Consider the following 19,776-nt stretch of genomic DNA (forward strand, 5'->3'; position numbering starts at 1 on the left):
TCAGCCTCAGATCGGACCCTCATCAGACCCTCCCCAGCCTTAGATCAGACCCCCATCAAACCCTCTCTAGCCTCAGATCAGCCCCCATCAGACCCTCCCTGGTCTTCTTTCTGCCGCACTGTACTGTGACCCGACAGCGCACGGTGCTAGGTCATAGTGCGCGTCTATGTGCACTACGTCCTGAGACTGTACATGTCAGGACACGGCAGGACCAGGGAAGGCGAGTACAGCTAGCAATGCGCTGTTCTTATCTTCCTGTGTCTCCCACATGCTAATGACTGCTTGCATAATGGAAGCACGCATTAGCATTTTCACAATATGTTCTGGCAGGGGGCCAGGAGCCACATTAAAATGGTCCCGTAGGCCGCAAACTGCCTGTTCTCCACCCCTGCTCTAAAGAAACAACTTTTAGCAAATGAGGCAGTGGAAAAATTGCCCAAGAATCATTGAAAGGGGTTTAGGCGTATACCCTTCTGTCCTGTGTGGGGGGCCTGGTTTGATCCTTGCTATGGGGCCCTTACTTCTCTATGTACACCACTGATGGACGGCCAACGTTTTTTATGGAGAAATCAGAAAACGATACTGAATGATAAATATTATAGGTAATACATGTCTGTAGCTCAGTATACTGATATGAACTCATTACCAGCATTTACTGTGAATGATGATAATTACCACCAAAATATTCTAGTCAAATATCACCAGCCTGAAAAAAATCAGACATATCTATTTTTTTCACAGAGTCAGGAAAAAAGTCACCTATTTTTATGGACTGTTCAGAAATTTCGAGATGGTTGGCAATCTGTCACAACCAGACAGCTGAGAAGCTCTGACAGAAGCCTTTCAGAACCTCCTCCTTGAGCTTTCTTTGTTTTGGTTTTCAGTTCCTCATCTCGTTAGCCTCTCTCAGCTGTCATGTAGTTGGACTGATTGCATCCCTTTAAATTCCTTCCCATAATGCATTAGTGTGCGGTTTAAACAACTTCCTGGAGTGTGTGTGCATGCTGTTCCTATTTCCCAGTCTTCTACAAGATAAGTGCTGTACATTCATTTGTGATTTTCTGTTTGCTGGATCCCAGGTGACCCTGACTCCCTCCGTGTCTAGTGTAGGGAGCCGGTGGTCATGTCCCCTCACTATTGTAGGGTGTTCAGGTGTTATATAGTCGAGGTACGAGGATATGCGATCATCCACCATTGGGGTGTTCGCATAGGCTGAGCAGTCAGGGAGAGTGCCAGGTCTTATGCAGGGGTCTCCCCTTTGTTCCTTAGTTTTGGATCCAGTGAGTTATATATTCATTTTGCATTGTCTTGTTTCCTGTACACCTTCCGTGACACAATCCTGGCTGCAGTAACCAGCAATGTATGAAGCTGTCTTAATCGCCGCCCTCCCTGTCTACAGTGCCGCCTTCCTCACCTCAGCGCCGCCTCCGCAATCCTCCCGTCCCTCTGCCAGATCCCGCGCGTGTGCACTAGGCTCAGCCTGATGCATCTGTGCGGAGTCCTGGCAGCGGCTTCGTTGAGCAAAGTGCGCATGCGCATCAGGCCGACGCATTCGCACTCTCCGCCCCTTGGCACTTGCGAAGGTCATTAGCATATCATAAAAACAACTTTTTGGGCGATTTGGATGATCTGAAAAACGAAACAAAGGTAACATCTGTGTCATGTCTTTGTGTCCGACTGAACTATGTGATCGGTTTAAAACCGGTCAGGTTGTGACAGACTCCCTTTAAGCTTCAATGTTTCATAATATTCAACCCTAGATGTCATGGAGATCAAGAAACATAACAGATTCTTTCTGATAAAGTAGAGAATATTTTCCATACCTTTTAGCAGGTGCTCACACCCAATGACACCCTGAAAGCCCTCACTTCTATATCAATATATAACAATTATTAACCTGTGCTTAAACTTACTACATGACATTAGATACTGTCAGTTATTACAATATTGTGTTACTTACACAGGTCCAAAAAGGTCTGAAAAAACTCCCAATGAAATGTACTACTTACATAGAATTTGATTATTAAAGTGTAAGGACACATTGATGAAGTCATGATGAACCCTCGAGTCTTGATAATACAATTGATCCATGGTTCCGTTATGTTCTGTTTGATTACTAATGTAGATCTCAAGTGAGGAAGGAACAGAGAGATCCTCATCTTCTTGAGATTCCACCATGTCAAAGTTAGACTTCACTTCTGAATAATAAAAATATCTTCCTCTTATGATCAGTGAGATATTTATTGGCTTTCCTGCATAAAAACATGTGCAAATGATTTCATTGTAGTTAAGTTTCACGAGGTTAGACTGTACATAAGATAAGACTTGAAACAGTCTTCATGTTCCTTCCTGCCTGACAGTATCAGTCCACTATGTCTACATAGCACTATACTGAGGAGCACTTCTGACTGTCATATTGAAAACTGATAAAACAAAACAGTATAGTAGGGTAAAACAGCAGCTACTAGGTGCACGCTCCCAAAACCTAAAAGCAATGTGTTAATAGTCTATAACAACATTTTAACTTATACAGGAGCCTTTCCCCAGCCTGTCAACGTACAGTTTACACAAAAAGGCATGGTAGAAATTGCAAGGTTTTGGCAAAATTTTTGCATATAGCTAAAAACCTCAAACTCTAGAAGACTGGAGCCAATCTTGAAATCCACATTTGGACCTGAATGAGTTAAAAGGAACCTGTCACATTAAATATAGTGTCTGAGCTACAGGCAGCATGTTCTAGAACAAGATGAGCTGAGCAGATTGATATATATGTTGTGTTAAAAAGATTCTGTAAAACTTGTATTTCATTAATGTAAATGCCTGCTGATTTTGGACTTTTAAGTCCAGGAGGAGGTCCTATCAGTGATTGACAGCTATCTGTGTATACACAGTCATGGAGGGCAGGCTGTCAGTCACTGATTTAAGTCCAGGAGGCGGTCCTATCTGTGATTGACAGCTATCTCTGTATACAGTCATAGAGGGAAGGCTGTCAATCACTGATAGGACCGACTCCTGGACTTCAAATCTCAGAATGAGCAGGAATTTAAATGAATAAATTACAGAAACTTTTCCCATAAAACTATACATCAATCTGCTCAGCTCCTCCTGCTCTATAACATGCTGCCTGCAGTCCAGATATCATGTTCAATGTGACAAGTTCCCTTTAATGTGTTAAGCTTGAATATCCACTCTCCCATCTTATAAGAGCTGCCACATGGTCACCACTCTGTCTGTTTCAGTTGCCCACAACATACAACTTCAAATTGTATTGTCCAAATTGTTTGGGTGCCAGTAAGGCTACTTTCACACTTGTGTTTTTGCCTGATCGGCTGCATTTGTTATGAACAGATCCGGTTGTATTATCTTTAATCCAGCATTAAAACCATTATAAGTCAATGGGTGCCGGATCCTTTTTCTATTGTGTCTAAGAAAACGGATTCGGCACCATTGACTTGCATTGTGTGTCATGACGGATCTGTTTTGCTCCGCATCCCATGCAGTACAGAAAACCGTGACTTTCTGCAGTATTCTGTCCGGTATGGGAACGCAACCAAACGGAACAGAATGCATTTTGGAGCATTCCATTCTGTTCAGTTTTGTCCCCATTGACAATGAATAGGGACAAAACAGAAGCGTTTTTCTCCGGTATTGAGATTGAGATCTCAATACCGGAAAAGTTAAACGTAAGTGTTAAACTAGCCTCAGTCCAAACATTTTGTTCTAATGGTGGATTTGTGTTTCACCTCTTATAACAATTTTAATCAACATTCCAATACATAGACTACAAAGTCTGTCTGACAGGTCAGAAAATGTTTAATTGGAAGAAGTTGATTAGGTTATAAAAACCTGTTTTTTGGGCTAATAGAGACACAAGAGCTGCCAGCTTGAAATAAATCTAGTATAGCAATTGAAGCATTGGATCCATGTGAGGTACAGGGCTGGTTCTAGCTTTGTTAGAAATAGATTGTCATGTAGTATATAAGGTCTAGTTTTAATTTTTTAACATTACTCATGGGATTAACATGATAATACATTTTTACATAAATCGAAATGAATGATATTCTCTCTCACTGCTGCTTTTAACCACTCAAACGTTAAACTATTTTAAGCTTAAACTTTGGGTCAACAGGAACCTCTTGATAACCATCAGTGCCACTGTGCTATTGTCAGTGGTGGTGTTGAGCAGAAAATAATTTTACAGACATAGGTCGCGTGCAGAAAAACAGTTCAACTATACTGATTGGTCCTCAACAGGGGCGGATTGGCCATAGACTTTACAGGGAAGTTTCCATGTGGGCCGATGCCCAGGAAACTGGGCACTCCTGATGGCACTCCTCTGGGCACTCCTGATGGCCGGCCAGTGGAAGTTTTTGGGAATGTATTTTGTGATGGACTGTGGTATTTGGCTCTGTTGAGGCGGTATAATGTGCCACAATATGGTATTTCTGGCCCTGCCTTCCACCAATTTAGACCCAACTACATAACAGGCCCACTTTTAGTATTTTTTCCAGGGCCACTTGAAGTTCCCAGTCTGCCCCTGGTCCTCAAGTTACAATGTGTAATCTATTTTTTTGCTGTTTTTGAGAATATCTGAATGCCCTCCACAGACACATTTAAAACAGAACATTACATTTATACCTTGTGCGTTCATTTCTTCAGACAATGGATGTGTGTTCCTTTGTGGATCACAGATGAAAGCAGCAGCATTATTCATATAATAGTCCAGTGTGATGGAAGATAATATAGCATTTTGTGCTGTGGCATTCTCTATAACGTCTTTGCTTTCATTGCCTTGCAAAAGACATATTATTGGTGTGCCGGTCACACTAGAGGTATAGGAGATTTCCACCATACAGGGATCAATACAAGATAGGTCCACGGAGATACCTATGAAGAATTATTATGAGATAATTATGGAAAAAATATTGCAATATACTATATATTAAAACAGAAAATACATAATGTTTCCACTCCCCATACTAACAAACAGCCAATGTTTTTACCTACTAAAGATATCAACAGTAGGCACTAAATTCACCCTGACAGGGATTAAAGGGGAAAAATCACATGGCGTGGTCCTGTCGTGGTGTGATGGTGCCCTTAGATTGGAGTTCAGACACATAGGAGACATAGTTGAATATGTTTTTGTTCTTTCTTCGGAAAGGTGTGTACATGCAGTAGAAAGTGTAACCTCTCCAAAAGACCACTTCTCTAAGAAGATCATGACTACTTCATTTTGCTGAGACAGATTTTCAGCTCCTATATTTTCTGTGCATTTTGGCCTATTTAAAGGGCTTCTGTCACCCCCAAAAAAGTCATTTTTCATTTTTGGGCTAATTAAAATCCTTATAGTGCGATTATTCAATATATAGTGCTCTTACCTTTTTTTGTGGCTTAGTTTCTTTAAAAACCGCACTTTTATAATATGTTAATTACTTGGCTACCAGCAAGTAGGGCGCCGTACCGGTCTTCAGTCGGTGCAGGCGCACTGAGAGGAGGACGCTCGCTCGGCCGCTCCTTCCTCAGTGCGCTTGCGCCTGGTGTAGATGTGACGTCATCGGCGCAGGCGCACTGTGGAAGGAGCGGCCGAGCGAGCCTCCTCCTCTCAGTGCACCTGCGCCGACTCAAGACCGGTACGGCGCAGGTGCGAGATTTGGAATGCAGACAGGACCAGCCGGAGGAGGAGAGAGCTTGCTGGCCCACTCAATCAACAGGAGGAGTTTTTTTAAAGGAGGATGCGGCGGCTACCAGCAAGTAACCGCCATACTTCCTGGTAGCCAGGTAATTAACATATTATAAAAGTGAGGTTTTTAAAGGAACTAAGCCACAGAAAAAGGTAAGAGCACTATATATTGAGTAATCGCACTATAAGGATTTTAATTAGCCCAAAAATGAAATATGACTTTTGGGGGGTGACAGAAGCCCTTTAACCACTTCAGCCCCGCTAGGTGAAACCCCCTTCATGACCAGAGCACTTTTTACACTTTGGCACTACACTACTTTCACCGTTTATCGCTCGGTCATGCAACTTACCATACAAATGAATTTTACCTCCTTTTCTTCTCACTAATGGAGCTTTCATTTGGTTGTATTTCATTGCTGCTGGCATTTTTACTTTTTTTGTTATTAATCAAAATGTAACGATTTTTTTGCAAAAAAATGACATTTTTCACTTTCAGCTGTAAAATTTTGCAAAAAAAACTACATCCATATATAAATTTTTCGCCAAATTTATTGTTCTACATGTCTTTGATAAAAAAAAAAATGTTTGGGTAAAAAAAAAAAAATGGTTTGGGTAAAAGTTATAGCATTTACAAACTATGGTACAAAAATGTGAATTTTCGCTTTTTGAAACAGCTCTGACTTTCTGAGCACCTGTCATGATTCCTGAGGTTCTACAATGCCCAAACAGTAGAAAACCCCCGCAAATGACCCCATTTCGGAAAGTAGACACCCTAAGGTATTCGCTGATGGGCATAGTGAGTTCATAGAACTTTTTATTTTTTGTCACAAGTTAGCGGAAAATTATGATGATTTTATTTTTTTATTTTTTCTTACAAAGTCTCATATTCCACTAACTTGCGACAAAAAATAAAAAATTCTAGGAACTCGCCATGCCCCTCACAGAATACCTTGGGGTGTCTTCTTTCCAAAATGGGGTCACTTGTGGGGTAGTTATACTGCCCTGGCAATTTAGGGGCCCAAATGTGTGAGAAGAACTTTGCAATCAAAATGTGTAAAAAATGACCGGTGAAATCCAAAAGGTGCACTTTGGAATATGTGCCCCTTTGCCCACCTTGGCAGCAAAAAAGTGTGACACATCTGGTATCGCCGTACTCAGGAGAAGTTGGGGAATGTGTTTTGGGGTGTCATTTTACATATACCCATGCTGGGTGAGAAAAATATCTTGGTCAAATGCCAACTTTGTATAAAAAAATGGGAAAAGTTGTCTTTTGCCAAGATATTTTCTCACCCAGCATGGGTATATGTAAAATGACACCCCAAAACACATTCCCCAACTTCTCCTGAGTACGGCGATACCAGATGTGTCACACTTTTTTGCTGCCAAGGTGGGCAAAGGGGCACATATTCCAAAGTGCACCTTTCGGATTTCGCAGGCCATTTTTTACACATTTTGATTGCAAGGTACTTATTACACATTTGGGCCCCTAAATTGCCAGGGCAGTATAACTACGCCACAAGTGACCCCATTTTGGAAAGAAGACACCCCAAGGTATTCCGTGAGGGGCATGGCGAGTTCCTCGAATTTTTTATTTTTTGTCGCAAGTTAGTGGAATATGAGACTTTGTAAGGAAAAAAGAGAAAAAAAAAAAATCATCATTTTCCGCTAACTTGTCACAAAAAATAAAAAATTCTAGGAACTCGCCATGCCCCACACGGAATACCTTGGGGTGTCTTCTTTCCAAAATGGGGTCACTTGTGGCGTAGTTATACTGCCCTGGCAATTTAGGGGCCCAAATGTGTAATAAGTACCTTGCAATCAAAATGTGTAAAAAATGGCCTGCGAAATCCGAAAGGTGCACTTTGGAATATGTGCCCCTTTGCCCACCTTGGCATCAAAAAAGTGTCACACATCTGGTATCGCCGTACTCAGGAGAAGTTGGGGAATGTGTTTTGGGGTGTCATTTTACATATACCCATGCTGGGTGAGAGAAATATCTTGGCAAAAGACAACTTTTCCCATTTTTTTATACAAAGTTGGCATTTGACCAAGATATTTCTCTCACCCAGCATGGTTATATGTAAAATGGCACCCCAAAACACATTCCCCAACTTCTCCTGAGTACGGCGATACCAGATGTGTCACACTTTTTTGCTGCCAAGGTGGGCAAAGGGGCACATATTCCAAAGTGCACCTTTCGGATTTCGCAGGGCATTTTTTACACATTTTGATTGCAAAGTTCTTCTCACACATTTGGGCCCCTAAATTGCCAGGGCAGTATAACTACCCCACAAGTGACCCCATTTTGGAAAGAAGACTCCCCAAGGTATTCCATGAGGGGCATGGCGAGTTCCTAAATTTTTTTATTTTTTGTCGCAAGTTAGTGGAATATGAGACTTTGTAAGGAAAAAAGAAAAAAAAAAGAAAAATCATCATTTTCCGCTAACTTGTGACAAAAAATAAAAAATTCTAGGAACTCGCCGTGCCCCTCACGGAATACCTTGGGGTGTCTTCTTTCCAAAATGGGGTCACTTGTGGCGTAGTTATACTGCCCTGGCAATTTAGGGGCCCAAATGTGTAATAAGTACCTTGCAATCAAAATGTGTAAAAAATGGCCTGCGAAATCCGAAAGGTGCACTTTGGAATATGTGCCCCTTTGCCCACCTTGGCTGCAAAAAAGTGTCACACATGTGGTATCGCCGTACTCAGGAGAAGTTGGGCAATGTGTTTTGGGGGGTCATTTTACATATACCCATGCTGGGTGAGAGAAATATCTTGGCAAAAGACAACTTTTCCCATTTTTTTATACAATATACAAAGTTGGCATTTGACCAAGATATTTTTCTCACCCAGCATGGGTATATGTAAAATGACACCCCAAAACACATTCCCCAACTTCTCCTGAGTAGGGCGATACCACATGTGTGACACTTTTTTGCAGCCTAGATGCGCAAAGGGGCCCAAATTCCTTTTAGGAGGGCATTTTTAGACATTTGGATCCCAGACTTCTTCTCACACTTTCGGGCCCCTAAAAAGCCAGGGCAGTATAAATACCCCACATGTGACCCCACTTTGGAAAGAAGACACCCCAAGGTATTCAATGAGGGGCATGGCGAGTTCCTAGAATTTTTTTTTTTTTGCATAAGTTAGCGGATATTGATTTTTTTTTGTTTTTTTCTCACAAAGTCTCACTTTCCGCTAACTTAGGACAAAAATTTCAATATTTCATGGACTCAATATGCCCCTCACGGAATACCTTGGGGTGTCTTCTTTCCGAAATGGGGTCACATGTGGGGTATTTATACTGCCCTGGCTTTTTAGGGGCCCTAAAGCGTGAGAAGAAGTCTGGAATATAAATGTCTAAAAATGTTTACGCATTTGGATTCCGTGAGGGGTATGGTGCGTCCAAGTGAAATTTTATTTTTTGACACAAGTTAGTGGAATATGAGACTTATTAAGAAAAAACAAAAACAAACAAAAAATTTCCGCTAACTTGTGCCAAAAAAAATGTCTGAATGGAGCCTTACCGGGGGGGGGGGGTGGGTGATCAATGACAGGGGGGTGATCAATGACAGGGGGGTGATCACCCATATAGACTCCCTGATCACCCCCCTGTCATTGATCACCCCCCTGTAAGGCTCCATTCAGACGTCCGTATAATTTTTACGGATCCATGGATCGGATCCGCAAAACACATGCGGACGTCTGAATGGAGCCTTACAGGGGGGTTATCAATGACAGGGGGTGATCAGGGTGATCACCCCCCTGTCAATGATCACCCCCCCCTGTAAGGTTCCATTCAGACATCCGCATGATTTTTTACGGATCCATGGATACATGGATCGGATCCACAAAACACATGCGGACGTCTGAATGGAGCCTTACAGGGGGGTTATCAATGACAGGGGGTGATCAGGGTGATCACCCCCCTGTCACTGATCACCCCCCCTGTAAGGCTCCATTCAGACATCCGCATGATTTTTTACGGATCCATGGATACATGGATCGGATCCACAAAACACATGCGGACGTCTGAATGGAGCCTTACAGGGGGGTTATCAATGACAGGGGGTGATCAGGGAGTGTATATGGGTGATCACCCGCCTGTCATTGATCACCCCCTGTAAGGCTCCATTCAGACGTCCGCATGTGTTTTGCGGATCCGATCCATGTATCCGTAAAAATCATGCGGACGTCTGAATGGAGCCTTACAGGGGGGTGATCAATGACAGGGGGGTGATCAATGACAGGGGGGTGATCAATGACAGGGGGTGATCAGGGAGTGTATATGGGTGATCACCCGCCTGTCATTGATCACCCCCCTGTAAGGCTCCATTCAGACGTCCGCATGATTTTTACGGATCCATGGATACATGGATCGGATCCACAAAACACATGCGGACGTCTGAATGGAGCCTTACAGGGGGGTTATCAATGACAGGGGGGTGCTCAGGGCGTGTATATGGGTGATCACCCGCCTGTCATTGATCATCCCCTGTAAGGCTCCATTCAGACGTCCGCATGTGTTTTGCGGATCCGATCCATGTATCCATGGATCCGTAAAAATCATGCGGACGTCTGAATGGAGCCTTACAGGGGGGTGATCAATGACAGGGGGTGATCAGGGAGTGATCAGGGAGTGTATATGGGTGATCACCCGCCTGTCATTGATCACCCCCCTGTAAGGCTCCATTCAGACGTCCATATGCTTTTTGCGGATCCGATCCATGTATCCGTGGATCCGTAAAAATCATACGGACGTCTGAACGGAGCCTGACAGGGGGGTGATCAATGACAGGGCGGTGATCAATGACAGGGGGGTGATCAGGGAGTTTATATGGGGTGATCATGGGTGATCAGGGGTTTATAAGGGGTTAATAAGTGACAGGGGGGGTGTAGTGTAGTGTGGTGTTTGGTGCGACTGTACTGACCTACCTGAGTCCTCTGGTGGTCGATCCTAACAAAAGGGACCACCAGAGGACCAGGTAGGAGGTATATTAGACGCTGTTATGAAAACAGCGTCTAATATACCTGTTAGGGGTTAAAAAATTCGGATCTCCAGCCTGCCAGCGAGCGATCGCCGCTGGCAGGCTGGAGATCCACTCGCTTACCTTCCGTTCCTGTGAGCGCGCGCGCCTGTGTGCGCGCGTTCACAGGAAATCTCGCGTCTCGCGAGATGACGCGTATATGCGTCCAGGAGGAGTAAAGCAACCACCTCCCGGACGCATATATGCGTACAGCGGTTGGGAGGTAGGTGGTTAAGAGGGGCATCCACTTGAAAACCAGGTTTCAATAATCATCACTCTACTGTTTATGGTCAGACACAGCTCTCCTAGGCCGGGCAGGTGCAAATCTCTTGCAGTTGGTGGAATTCTCTGCACCAATATTGACCGCTTCTGATATTTTGATTCTGTCTCAACTCACTAATGCCCTGTATCCGAGCTGTGACATGTAATATGTACAGTCAGGGCTAGATTAAGGTAGGTGAGGTTGGTGAAGGCCCCTGGGCAAAAAGATTTACTGTGGCCCACTATCCAAAATCTAAAACCCAGACCCCAGCTTCTCCCGGTTTGCATCCATATATAAGATGAGATGGTGGCCAGTGATGGCCAGTTCGCATTGTTCGCCAGCGAACACATGCGTGCTGCCATCTTAACTCACAAGTCTGGCGATGCACAGGTAAGCCCTCACCTGTGCCTGTGCACGAGCCGGTCTGAAACAAATGCGGTCACCGGGAGCAGGCAGTTTCGAGAACAGCCCGATGAAGGCCCCCCGCGGCTGTTCTCGGAACTGCCTGCTCCCGGTGACCGCATTTGATTTCAGACCGGCTCGCGCATAGGTAAGGGCTTACACTGCGAACTGGCCATCACTGGTGATGGCACACCCTTGTGGCTTTCTCTGGGAGTTATAGAGACAGCTGAGCTAGTGACACACTTATATTTCAAAGGAGAGAGCCACACCCTTGGCCACCTCCTCTTGGATTGCATAGTTTTCAGTCTGAAGTTCACATAACTTATTATGAGCACTTTTGTTGTGTTTTGCTATACTGTACCCCCATTGTTGTATTCCATTGACACCTGTAAATACACATTTGTGTATGCAGCGTCCCACTGCAATAGGGTTAAAAATGTACTTTTATGTGGTAAAAGCATTTCCTGTATTTTTATGCACATGGTGTTAATAGGCCATTCTTTGCCACTACTAGCTGGGGCTGTTTTCACCCTATCTATATAGAGACGAGGGGTTAGATCAGAGCAGACAAAACCTTCAGGAGAAACACAATGTAGACGTGATGAGAGCAGCTGAGAAAGAGCCTGCCTCTGCTGGACTCGCTGCACATATGCACAAGCATGAGTGTCATTTTACCTACATTGTTACGCTTTTCAAGATTTTTACTCACCTTGCCTTATCGGCTCCTTTGACTCTGCTTAGTTTCTGGACTTTTTGACATGTCAGAGCACCCCCACCACCATTATCCAAAACATTATTATTGTTATTATTATAATTATTTTTATTTTAGCACTTTGTGAGATATGTAAAGAGAAGGACCACCCCCATAAAATGTTAATGTTAACAAGGGCCAGAATAGCAATATACAGGTCCTTTAATAAGACACTAAAGTGGGACCATCTATCTCAGGGGAGTGTTTCTGGTGGGACACTTATTGTAGTGCGCCTCAGAAAACAAGAAGAGGGGAGGTCCTAAATCTCCATGTCTGATGCATGTCCCGTACTATTGCAGGTACAGTGATTATTGCTGCAGTCATGTTGTTGTATTCTCATATTTTATTGTTCAGTATATGTTGATGCAATCACTGATGTAAGTAATGACTGAGGATTTGATGGTAATGTACAATTACTATGTAGTATGAAAAGAGACTTATCGTAGTGCACTTCAGATAACAAGAAGAAGGGAGGTCCTAATCCTACAAAGAAAATATATGGGGGATTCAGCCCGCACAACCCTATGCAGGTGCAGATTGCTATGGCAAAATACAGATACAAACGCAAAAACACCAAATGCAATCGCACACTGCAACCAGCACTCTGCCCTGCCTTTATGCTGGAGGTTGAATAAGGCATTGGTGTACATTTTGGCCAAAGCGTAATAAGCCACTCACCACGTCAAGGTCGCCTTAATGAGTGGTCCCTAACACTAGTTCCTACCTTTTATGGGCCATGACAGCCACACAAAGTCCAGGGACCGCAGGTACAGCATGCACGCCAATATATACTACAAAGAAAAAATATGGGGGATTCAGCCCGCACAACCCCTAGCAGGTGCAGATTGCTATGGCAAAATACAGATACAAACGCAAAAACACAAAATGCAATCGCACTCTGCAACCAGCACTCTGCCCTGCCTTTATGCTGGATGTTGAATAAGGCATTGGTGTACATTTTGGCCAAAGCGTAATAAGCCACTCACCACGTCACGGTCGCCTTCATGTGTGATCCCTAACACTAGTTCCTACCTGTTATGGGCCACGACAGCCACACAAAGTCCATGGAGTGTAGGTACAGCATGCACGCCATGCACACCACGCCAAGCTTATTACGCTTTGGCCAAAATGTACACCAATGCCTTATTCAACATCCAGCATAAAGGCAGGGCAGAGTGCTGGTTGCAGAGTGCAATTGCATTTGTGTTTTTGCGTTTGTATCTGTAGGTCCTAATCCTAATCTCCATGTCTGATGCATGTCCATTACTATTGCAGATGAATGTTAAATAAAGAATATAACCCCCCCCCCCAACCACACCAGTGTCAACTCATTAGGTCTGCAACAAAAATGGCGATGAAGATGGGGCTGAGTGACAAATCATAGGAGAGACAGAGCAGAATTCACTCAACAAGCGACTGTAAAGTGCAGCCATCTCAGTGATATCCTGTGAGTGTCCCCTCAGTGAGGTCCTGCACAGCAGACTGACACTGGATGTGGAGAGCTGCATTAAAGGGATTCTGTCACCTCCCCTAAGGCAAAAAACGATTTAAAACCAGCCATGCAGCACAGCTTACCTGGATTAGGCTGTGCTGTTCAATCTTGAAATCCGTCCAGCAGTTAGTTCAAAAAACGAGTTTGATCAATAAGGAAATGCGTCCTGAAGGTGCCCAGAGGGGCGTTTTTTTCTTCTGAGAGAGCCCAGTCCCGCCCCTTTTTCAGTGCCCAGCCCGCCTTCCTTTTACTTCCTAACCGCCGCCCCCAGCCTGCCACAGCCTCCCCTTCCTCTCCTCCCCCTCCCTCTTGCCGAACGAAGTCTCGCACAGGCGCAGTACCCACTGAGGGCTGCGCCTGTGCGATCATCAGGAGACTGAGGGCGGCAGCTTCATCTTCGTCACTGGGCATGCGCCGAGCCCAGTGACATCCGATGCTCTCTCTTCCCTGCTGACTGAGGGAAGAGCGAGCATCGGACGTCACTGGGCTCGGCGCATGCCCAGTGACGAAGATGAAGCTGCCGCCCTCAGTCTCCTGATGATCGCACAGGCGCAGCCCTCAGTGGGTACTGCGCCTGTGCGAGACTTCGTTCGGCAAGAGGGAGGGGGAGGAGAGGAAGGGGAGGCTGTGGCAGGCTGGGGGCGGCGGTTAGGAAGTAAAAGGAAGGCGGGCTGGGCACTGAAAAAGGGGCGGGACTGGGCTCTCTCAGAAGAAAAAAACGCCCCTCTGGGCACCTTCAGGACGCATTTCCTTATTGATCAAACTCGTTTTTTGAACTAACTGCTGGACGGATTTCAAGATTGAACAGCACAGCCTAATCCAGGTAAGCTGTGCTGCATGGCTGGTTTTAAATCGTTTTTGCCTTAGGGGAGGTGACAGAATCCCTTTAATGACATTGGTGAGTCCTTGCTGCATTTAACATTTGATGAACTGGGTGCTGTTAGCAAATAGATTAAGGGTACTTTCACACTAGCGTTTAAGTTTTTCGGTATTGAGTTCCGTCATAGGGTCTTAATACCGGAAAAAAAACGCTTCAGTTTTGTCCCCATTCATTGTCAATGGGGACAAAACTGAACTGAACGGAATGGAATGCTCCAAAATGCATTCCGTTCCATTTAGTTGCGTTCCCAGACCGGAGAGCAAACTGCAACATGTTGTATTTTGCTTTCCGTCCTGGGAAACTGATCAAGATAGATCTGTCATGACCCCCAATGCAAGTCAATAGGGACGGATCCGTTTTCTCTGCCACAATAGAAAACGGATCCGTCCCCCATTGACTTTCATTGGTGTTCATGACGGATCTGTCTTGGCTATGTTAAAGATAATACAACCGAATCTATTATCAGTGAACCCTGCCAGATCCAGCAAAAACGCTAGTGTGAAAGTACCCTAAAGTGCCAGGGGAGAAAATCTCCAAAGCCAGAACCCGCAGGCACCTCCTGAATGTTATCAACAGGCTGCTTGATGAAATGGGAGAAACAGAGGATAAAGATGTAACCAGTAGAGTTGAGCGAACACCTGGATGTTCGGGTTCGAGAAGTTCGGCCGAACATCCCGGAAATGTTCGGGTTCGGGATCCGAACCCGATCCGAACTTCGTCCCGAACCCGAACCCCATTGAAGTCAATGGGGACCCGAACTTTTCGGCACTAAAAAGGCTGTAAAACAGCCCAGGAAAGAGCTAGAGGGCTGCAAAAGGCAGCAACATGTAGGTAAATCCCCTGCAAACAAATGTGGATAGGGAAATGAATTAAAATAAAAATTAAATAAATAAAAATTAACCAAAATCAATTGGAGAGAGGTTCCATAGCAGAGAATCTGGCTTCCCGTCACCCACCACTGGAACAGTCCATTCTCAGATATTTAGGCCCCGGCACCCAGGCAGAGGAGAGAGGTCCCGTAACAGAGAATCTGTCTTCATGTCAGCAGAGAATTAGTCTGCATGTCATAGCAGAGAATGAGGCTTCACGTCAGCCACCACTGCAACAGTCCATTGGCATATATTTAGGCCCAGCACCCAGGCAGAGGAGAGAGGTCCCGTAACAGACAATCTGGCTTCATGTCAGCAGAGAATCAGTCTGCATGTCATAGCAGAGAATCAGGCTTCACGTCACCCACCACTGCAACAGTCCATTGTCATAAATTTAGGCCCAGCACTAGTGTTGAGCGGCATGTCCCATATTCGAATTCGCGAAATTTTGTGAATATTCGAAAGAATATTCGTAAAATATTCGCGATTATTCAAATTCGTTATTATTTCGCATATGCGATAATTCGAATTATCGCATAATACATATGCTATGCAAAATTCACATGTGCGCTAATGAAATCGCCTTACGAAGATTCGCAACTCAATTCAATCACTAATGTATGAATGCAATGCCCTTTGCCTCTGTTCTGGGACAAGTGTAGATATTCGCATGTGCGCTAATAAAATCGCCTTACGAAGATTCGCACCTCAATCACTTTCTAGGGAATGTGAGACTTTTGGGAATCAATCGAGATACAGTGGGGGGTGATGACAGTAGTTGACAGAGTACAGATCAATGTAATCTGTAAGGTGGAAAGTAAAATAAAAAATACGAATATTCGTAAATCGACTTTTACGAAGTTCTACGTATTCGCGAATATGGTGCTATACTATATGAATGCACAGGCCTTTGCCTCTCTGTTCTGGGGACAAGTGTAGATATTTGCATTTGCGTTAATAAAATCGCCTTACGAAGATTCGCAGCTCAATTCAATCACTAATGTATGAATGCAAAGCCCTTTGCCTCTGTTCTGGGACAAGTGTAGATATTCGCATGTGCGCTAATAAAATCGCCTTACGAAGATTCGCAACTCAATTCACTAATGTATGAATGCAAAGCCCTTTGCCTCTGTTCTGGGACGTGCCGATATTCGCATGTGCGCTAATAAAATCGCCTTACGAAGATTCGCGCCTCAATCACTTTCTAGGCAATGTGAGTAAGATCTGAGCTGTTGGACCTTTGGGAAACAATCAATTATATGTGTACTGTAATTTTGTGGGGGGGGGGGGGAAACAAAAAACGAATATTCGTTTTTACGAATATATAGCACTATATTCGAAATATTCGCGAAATCGCGAAGTTGCGATATTCGCGAAAAAAATTTGCTTTTCGAATATTCGCGCTCAACACTACCCAGCACCCAGGCAGAGGAGAGAGGTCCCGTAACAGAGAATCTGGCTTCATGTCAGCAGAGAATCAGTCTTCATATCATAGCAGAGAATCAGGCTTCACGTCACCCACCACTGTAAGAGTCAATTTTCATAAATTTAGGCCCAGAACCCAGGCAGAGGAGAAAGGTCCCGTAACAGACAATCTGGCTTCATGTCAGCAGAGAATCAGTCTTCATATCATAGCAGAGAATCAGGCTTCACGTCACCCACCACTGCAACAGTCAATTGTCATAAATTTAGGCCCAGCACCCAGGCAGAGGAGAGAGCTCCCGTAACAGAGGATCTGGCTTCATGTCAGCAGAGAATCAGTCTGCATGTCATAGCAGAGAATGAGGCTTCACGTCACCCACCACTGCAACAGTCCATTGGCATATATTTAGGCCTAGCACACAGGCAGAGCAGAGAGGTCCCGTAACAGACAATCTGGCTTCATGTCAGCAGAGAATCAGTCTGCATGTCATAGCAGAGAATGAGGCTTCACGTCACCCACCACTGCAACAGTCCATTGGCATATATTTAGGCCTAGCACACAGGCAGAGCAGAGAGGTCCCGTAACAGACAATCTGGCTTCATGTCAGCAGAGAATCAGTCTGCATGTCATAGCAGAGAATGAGGCTTCACGTCACCCACCACTGCAACAGTCCATTGGCATATATTTAGGCCTAGCACACAGGCAGAGCAGAGAGGTCCCGTAACAGACAATCTGGCTTCATGTCAGCAGAGAATCAGTCTGCATGTCATAGCAGAGAATGAGGCTTCACGTCACCCACCACTGCAACAGTCCATTGGCATATATTTAGGCCTAGCACACAGGCAGAGCAGAGAGGTCCCGTAACAGACAATCTGGCTTCATGTCAGCAGAGAATCAGTCTGCATGTCATAGCAGAGAATGAGGCTTCACGTCACCCACCACTGCAACAGTCCATTGGCATATATTTAGGCCTAGCACACAGGCAGAGCAGAGAGGTCCCGTAACAGACAATCTGGCTTCATGACAGCAGAGAATCAGTCTGCATGTCATAGCAGAGAATGAGGCTTCACGTCAGCCACCACTGCAACAGTCCATTGGCATATATTTAGGCCTAGCACACAGGCAGAGCAGAGAGGTCCCGTAACAGACAATCTGGCTTCATGACAGCAGAGAATCAGTCTGCATGTCATAGCAGAGAATCAGGCTTCACGTCAGCCACCACTGCAACAGTCCATTGTCATAAATTTAGGCCCAGCACCCAGGCAGAGGAGAGAGGTCCCGTAACAGAGAATCTGGCTTCATGTCAGCAGAGAATCAGTCTTCATATCATAGCAGAGAATCAGGCTTCACGTCACCCACCACTGTAAGAGTCAATTTTCATAAATTTAGGCCCAGAACCCAGGCAGAGGAGAAAGGTCCCGTAACAGACAATCTGGCTTCATGTCAGCAGAGAATCAGTCTTCATATCATAGCAGAGAATCAGGCTTCACGTCACCCACCACTGCAACAGTCAATTTTCATAAATTTAGGCCCAGAACCCAGGCAGAGGAGAAAGGTCCCGTAACAGACAATCTGGCTTCATGTCAGCAGAGAATCAGTCTTCATATCATAGCAGAGAATCAGGCTTCACGTCACCCACCACTGCAACAGTCAATTGTCATAAATTTAGGCCCAGCACCCAGGCAGAGGAGAGAGCTCCCGTAACAGAGGATCTGGCTTCATGTCAGCAGAGAATCAGTCTGCATGTCATAGCAGAGAATGAGGCTTCACGTCACCCACCACTGCAACAGTCCATTGGCATATATTTAGGCCTAGCACACAGGCAGAGGAGAGGTTCATTCAACTTTGGGTAGCCTCGCAATATAATGGTAAAATGAAAATAAAAATAGGATTGAATGAGGAAGTGCCCTGGAGTCCAATAATATATGGTTATGGGGAGGTAGTTAATGTCTAATCTGGACAAGGGACGGACAGGTCCTGTGGGATCCATGCCTGGTTCATTTTTATGAACGTCAGCTTGTCCACATTGGCTGTAGACAGGCGGCTGCGTTTGTCTGTAATGACGCCCCCTGCCGTGCTGAATACACGTTCAGACAAAACGCTGGCTGCCGGGCAGGCCAGCACCTCCAAGGCATAAAAGGCTAGCTCTGGCCACGTGGACAATTTAGAGACCCAGAAGTTGAATGGGGCCGAACCATCAGTCAGTACGTGGAGGGGTGTGCACACGTACTGTTCCACCATGTTAGTGAAATGTTGCCTCCTGCTAACACGTTGCGTATCAGGTGGTGGTGCAGTTAGCTGTGGCGTGTTGACAAAAGTTTTCCACATCTCTGCCATGCTAACCCTGCCCTCAGAGGAGCTGGCCGTGACACAGCTGCCTTGGCGACCTCTTGCTCCTCCTCTGCCTTGGCCTTGGGCTTCCACTTGTTCCCCTGTGACATTTGGGAATGCTCTCAGTAGCGTGTCTACCAACGTGCGCTTGTACTCGCGCATCTTCCTATCACGCTCCAGTGCAGGAAGTAAGGTGGGCACATTGTCTTTGTAGCGTGGATCCAGCAGGGTGGCAACCCAGTAGTCCGCACAGGTTAAAATGTGGGCAACTCTGCTGTCGTTGCGCAGGCACTGCAGCATGTAGTCGCTCATGTGTGCCAGGCTGCCCAGGGATAAGGACAAGCTGTCCTCTGTGGGAGGCGTATCGTCATCGTCCTGCCTTTCCCCCCAGCCACGCACCAGTGATGGACCCGAGCTGCGTTGGGTGCCACCCCGCTGTGACCATGCTTCATCCTCATCCTCCTCCACCTCCTCCTCATCCTCGTCCTCCTCGTCCTCCAGTAGTGGGCCCTGGCTGGCCACATTTGTACCTGGCCTCTGCTGTTGCCAAAAACCTCCCTCTGAGTCACTTCGAAGAGACTGGCCTGAAAGTGCTAAAAATGACCCCTCTTCCTCCTCCTCCTCCTCCTCCTCCTGGGCCACCTCCTCTTCCATCA

At 45.3% G+C, this 19,776-nt stretch overlaps 1 protein-coding gene across 4 annotated transcripts in view; it reads right to left on the reverse strand.

Annotated features, from left to right (window-relative positions):
- TMEM156 (transmembrane protein 156) overlaps positions 1-19,776 on the reverse strand; it is a 100,797-nt gene that overhangs the window by 37,508 nt on the left and 43,513 nt on the right. For all 4 annotated transcript variants that reach the window (XM_044298245.1, XM_044298261.1, XM_044298236.1 and 1 more), the window contains exons 2-3: positions 4,639-4,887; positions 2,010-2,252 (exon numbers count right to left, since the gene is read on the reverse strand). In XM_044298245.1, coding sequence (XP_044154180.1) covers positions 2,010-2,252; positions 4,639-4,887 — 492 coding nt within the window. The remainder of the gene's footprint in view (positions 1-2,009; positions 2,253-4,638; positions 4,888-19,776) is intronic.

Source organism: Bufo gargarizans, chromosome 1 (assembly GCF_014858855.1).
Source record: "Bufo gargarizans isolate SCDJY-AF-19 chromosome 1, ASM1485885v1, whole genome shotgun sequence".
NCBI lineage: Eukaryota > Metazoa > Chordata > Amphibia > Anura > Bufonidae > Bufo > Bufo gargarizans.